The sequence below is a fragment of the Lactuca sativa genome, chromosome 4, assembly GCF_002870075.4.
Source record: "Lactuca sativa cultivar Salinas chromosome 4, Lsat_Salinas_v11, whole genome shotgun sequence".
Taxonomy (NCBI): Eukaryota; Viridiplantae; Streptophyta; class Magnoliopsida; order Asterales; family Asteraceae; genus Lactuca; species Lactuca sativa.
In genome coordinates, this window is record NC_056626.2 from 32,630,263 (window position 1) to 32,635,257 (window position 4,995).

The 4,995-nt window shown below is 30.8% G+C and overlaps 1 protein-coding gene across 3 annotated transcripts; it reads left to right on the top strand.

The window, feature by feature from the left end:
- The first annotated feature begins 2,627 nt into the window (after positions 1 to 2,627).
- Positions 2,628 to 4,384, top strand: LOC111896516 (uncharacterized). Of its 3 annotated transcripts, XM_052771327.1 has the most exons (6): positions 2,628 to 2,799; positions 3,009 to 3,059; positions 3,163 to 3,327; positions 3,435 to 3,567; positions 3,905 to 4,078; positions 4,180 to 4,384. In XM_052771327.1, exons 3-6 carry the CDS (start codon positions 3,194 to 3,196, stop codon positions 4,291 to 4,293), a joined length of 555 nt encoding a protein of 184 aa, XP_052627287.1. In that variant the 5' UTR covers positions 2,628 to 2,799; positions 3,009 to 3,059; positions 3,163 to 3,193; the 3' UTR covers positions 4,294 to 4,384. The 3 variants fall into 3 exon arrangements, with proteins under 3 accessions (XP_052627287.1, XP_023748265.1, XP_052627288.1); XM_023892497.3 differs by lacking the exon at positions 3,009 to 3,059 and having other exon boundaries at positions 2,634 to 2,799; XM_052771328.1 differs by lacking the exon at positions 3,009 to 3,059 and having other exon boundaries at positions 2,644 to 2,799; positions 3,950 to 4,078.
- The last annotated feature ends 611 nt before the right edge of the window (positions 4,385 to 4,995 follow it).

The following is a 4,995-nucleotide window of genomic DNA, read 5'->3' on the forward strand; positions in this document are numbered from 1 at the left end:
ATATATTATTTTCATAACATATTCATCAATTCATTTATTGTTATTTATTAATCATATAATAAATCAATAAATATTTCTCTCTCTCTCTCTCTCTCTCTCTCTCTAAAAGTCATCTTATTCAATTACTAGGTTTGAGGGCAACCCAAAAGGACTTTGCTAATAATTCAAGTATATACTATTTTAGTTATTGGCTTAGAAACCTAATTCAACATGTTTTACATCTGTTTTAAAAATGAAAAAAGTTTGGTATGAAATTTAGGACATTACATGTGAATTTATTTATATTGACAAGCAGATGTTACATGCTTAAGCTTAATACAATGAGGGTTTTTGTGCCAAATCTATTGCGTACTTATGGGGTGTGTGTGTAACAATTAGTGATGTGGATTTCGAATAAATGGAGTATCCCAAATTAATAAATTAGGTTGGTAGTTTGAAATTTTGTTTAGTCAAAATCTTTATTACTTTGTTGGAAATCAAGCATGGGCAAGAAGCTTGAAGTTACTTATGTGAGATTTATATTTCAAACAATGCATAATTGATGGATACAATTTAAGGGTGGTCGCACTTTTATATATACATTAACCATTTTGGCAAGGACATGCTAGATTTGATTGTAGAGGAAATTATTCATCTTGATGGGATAGATTTCATAAATGAACAAGATGAGGAAGACGATGACATTGAGTATGAAGACTTGAAGAGTATGAAGACAATGGTTTGTTTGATGATTGCCCAATAGAAAAAGAAATTTAAAAAAGGAGAAAATAGCAACCAACACTAGCCATGAGGTTCCATTTTTTAATGTGTTGTCTATTAATAGCAATTTTGAAAATGCATAAAAAATAATAATAACAAAATAAATAAATAATAATAAATCCGACAATGGCCCGATCTTAGATTGAGAGACCATGATACCAATTTGCGGCATGCTCTTTGAATAAAAAGGTCAACTAAGAAGCTTACTTACAAGTTACTCAATTGCAAACAGACATAATTTGCATTATGAGACCAATGACAAACTTCAGAGTAGTTGTGTGTTGTGGGAGACCAAAAAAGTTTTAAAAAAAAATGTTTGTTGTTTTCCCTTTGTACATCATCGATAACCAACAAAAGAAGTTTTCAAATTAATTCCTTGGAAGCAAGACAAAATTGTACAAAGCTGACATTTAGTAAAGGTTTATTTTAAGTCTAGTGTTGAAGTAGTGTAAAAGAGCCATAAAAGCTGCTTTAGTAGAGCTTGAAGGTTGTTTGGAAGCCCATTATGCAAAATTGGTGGAGCTATATTGAGGAATTAGGGAAATCTAACATTGGTTCAACTATTAAATTAGATTTTAAATTTTTAATTCCATGCAAGTTGGAAATAACTACTTTAATCATTTCTATGTTTGTTTCAAGAGTGTAAATAAGGGGTGGATAGAGGGTTTCATGAAAGTAATTAACCTAGATGGGTGCTTTTTTAAGGGTGTTTGTCAAATAGAGTTGCTTTTAACAGTTAGACATGATGCAAACAATCATATGTACATATCTGCATGCACTATTTTTTTTCATTGAAAACAAGGAGACATGAAAACAATTTATAGAATTGGTGATGGAAGACATAGGAACAAATATTAGCATCGGTGATGGAATAACAATCATCTTTAATGAACATAAGTTATATGTCTGTTCCTAAGATTCTTTGGTTTCATGTTATACTTTTCAATCTAAATTTTGTTATTGGTTACAATGGATTAATAGAAATTATGAAAGAAATGATACCACATGTAGAGTATAGCGAATGTGCAAGAAATATACACGAACTTCAATAATAGATTTAAAGGTGACTTATACCCAAAAAAATCGAAAATAAGTCAAGTCCACAAGTGAACAATCTTTCATTATTTCCATGAACCAAATCAAGTAAATTAGTGCTGATACATACAAGTAATTAATGGAAAAGATATTTGAACCATGGCATAAGACCTTTATTGAATTGGATATCGTATGTGATGCAGCTGAGAATGAAATGCCTGAGAGTTTTAATATTTTAATAGCACAATCATACATACATAGTCGTCTGAGGTCAATAATTGCAATGTTGGAAGAGAAATTGTTGCTTGATTTAAGGTTGGTATGCGTAGATTATCGCGAATGTGCCATATATATATATATATATATATATATATATATATATATATATATATATATATATATATATATATATATATATATATATATATATATATATATATATATAGGGATAGGTTATATGGAAAATAAAGAATTAGGGCAACACATGTTAGAACCAATAAAAGCATGACAACACATCACTTTGGAATAACTATATATATAACTTCCATAATACATTGCTTATGAATAAAGAAATGGACACGTGTCACTTGATCATTCGTTCCATCATATATTGCCCTAATTAATCATTTTCCATTGAACCTATATATATATATATATATATATATATATATATATATATATATATATATATATATATATATATATATATATATATATATATATATATATAAACTTTTGACGCAATATTTAAGGTTCTTAAGGACATATATAAAGTTTTTCCAAACAAAGGGAAAAGAACTTTTATAAGTAATTTTAGATAGAGGGAAAAGTAGGGTTTTAAAAAACTCTAAACTTTTAGAAGTAAATATGGGGTTTTAAAAAATTAGGAAAACGTAACTTTTGAACCTTCCTTCTCTCCGCTCACGCTCACTGGGTGTGTCGATCGTTCACCAAGGCCATCCGCTCTTCCTGTTGTCGGCGTCTCCTTCCTCCATCTCCGATCAGGTAAGTTTCACCTCCGATTTGGTTTTCCTTTTTTGTGTCGATTTTCGTTTCTCATCAGCAAAGAAAACGCCTCTGTCATTTGTTCCACTGTATTTGATTTGTTCCTTCAATTATCATACCTGTCGATTTTCCTTTGGTTTTCCTTCCACTGTATTGATTTGTTCCTTTGATTATGATACCTATGATGTTCTGAAATATTGATTATCAAGTGTATGGATTGTACCGTGTTGATGAAAATTGATGAGATATTGGGTTAACAGGTATAGATTTGTGAAATTGATGAATTATTGCTTAGAAATTAGTGAAATTGATGAAATATTTTGATGAAAATTTGATCAAACTGATGAAATTTTTTGTTCACAGGATTGTGCTACTCCGCTCCTAAAAAACGCAGATGCAGGGCTCCATGGCTTCTTCCCTCTTTTCTCTGCCTTCTTTACTTACAACGCTCAAAGCTCAAAGACAAAGACCCGCTATTCTTCCGTGCTCTAATTTCATTCAACCTAACTTAACCCTCAAATTTCCCAGGCATGTCTTCCGTTTCCAATCTAATTTTCTTATCTTTACTAAAATTATTAACAAGCGCTCAAGTAAGTGTTTCTGCCTTTATTTACTCAATTCATTTCGCTTAACAGATTGGGGATTTCTTATTCAAAAAGAAAGGAATCAAGACAGGTTTCCTCTGTTGTGATTTCTTGTTTGGTTGAAGATAATCCTGAAGCGTGTCAAGGATCGGAAGGATCTTCTGGCTCTCATGAATCAAATCCCGTATGTACATCTCTTTTTAATGTGTTGTCTTGTTATAATCATTCGCAATGACATTTCAAACTTGGTGAAAATTATTGATGAATTTGGCATTAAAGTAACCCTGGAATTGACAGCAAATAATTAGCATTTTAGTTGCTACTAAATTGAGAGTTAGATTTGGTTTTATATGATTGATAATAGGGGGTTGTATTTAGCATCAAACGAAGTTCATATAACTTGTTACTTTACGACTTCTGTTTAAGCCAAAAGGATACAATTTCAAGATAATGGAACGCCTACAGTTAAAAATGATAAAACATTTCACGAATATCTTTCTTAATTTCTTATTTCTTGTCAGTTCTTGAACTTAAATCGTTGTTTCTTTGAACATGGAAACTTGAAGGGAGCAACAATAGACCTCAAACTCCCAAGAAGAAGCTTGTTATTGCATTTTACATGCAATTCTTGTGGTGTAAGATCACAAAAGCTTATAAACAGATTTGCTTATGAAAAAGGGACAGTTTTTGTACAGGTATTTTTTCTGTTTCATTTTCTCAATATCACAAATTCAATGAAAAATGTTATTATTATTATTTTTTTTTAAATTCTGATGCATGGATTATTTGTTTTCAGTGCACAGGGTGTTTGCAGTATCACAAACTTGTTGACAATCTGAATCTTGTGGTTGAATATGATTTAAGGGAGGAAATAGATACAAGTTCTGATACAATAACAGATAAAGTTTAAGAAATCAACATGAGTTTAGATTTATGTTGTAAATTTTGATCTGGATTTTGCTATAGCATAGATATATTTATTTGCAAGGAGTTTTGAATCATATGATGTTTGGAAAACATAGAACTTGATAAAAGGAGAATCCATTGAACAAAAATGCTAACTTTTAATTACATAGAATTAAGAATCGTCATCGGAGAGTGTGCCTCTTTTTAATTTGTGAAAATCACTTTCACCATTTTACCCCTGTTTAATTATATCTTAAAGGTAATCATTGGTGGTTTTTGGCTGCAATTGGATCCAAGTTTAAAGATAAATAGTGGGTGGGGTGGGGTGGGGTGGGGTGGGGTGTGGTAGTCTTTCCACTACTTTGACCATTTTACCCCTGTTTGGTTTTATGGTGAGGGGATTTTTTGGTGTCATATGCTTAAACGTTTCATCCGTTTTTTTAAGACCCGGTGCTTTTGGATTTCAAGGTTGCTGGTGGGAGAGTTTTTCAATATTTTGACCATTTTACCCTTATTGGTTGGGTTTTTATGTATAGCTATTACTTCTCAGTGTTTACTATTGGAAAATGTAAAGTTTTTTGTCAATATAATCAACCACATAGATTTTACCAAATGTTTTGAGTTTTGGGTGTAGTGCAATTAGTATCAGTTAAATAATAATACATTTTAGTTCCTTGTTATATTTAACACCTCAAATCTTTATTAT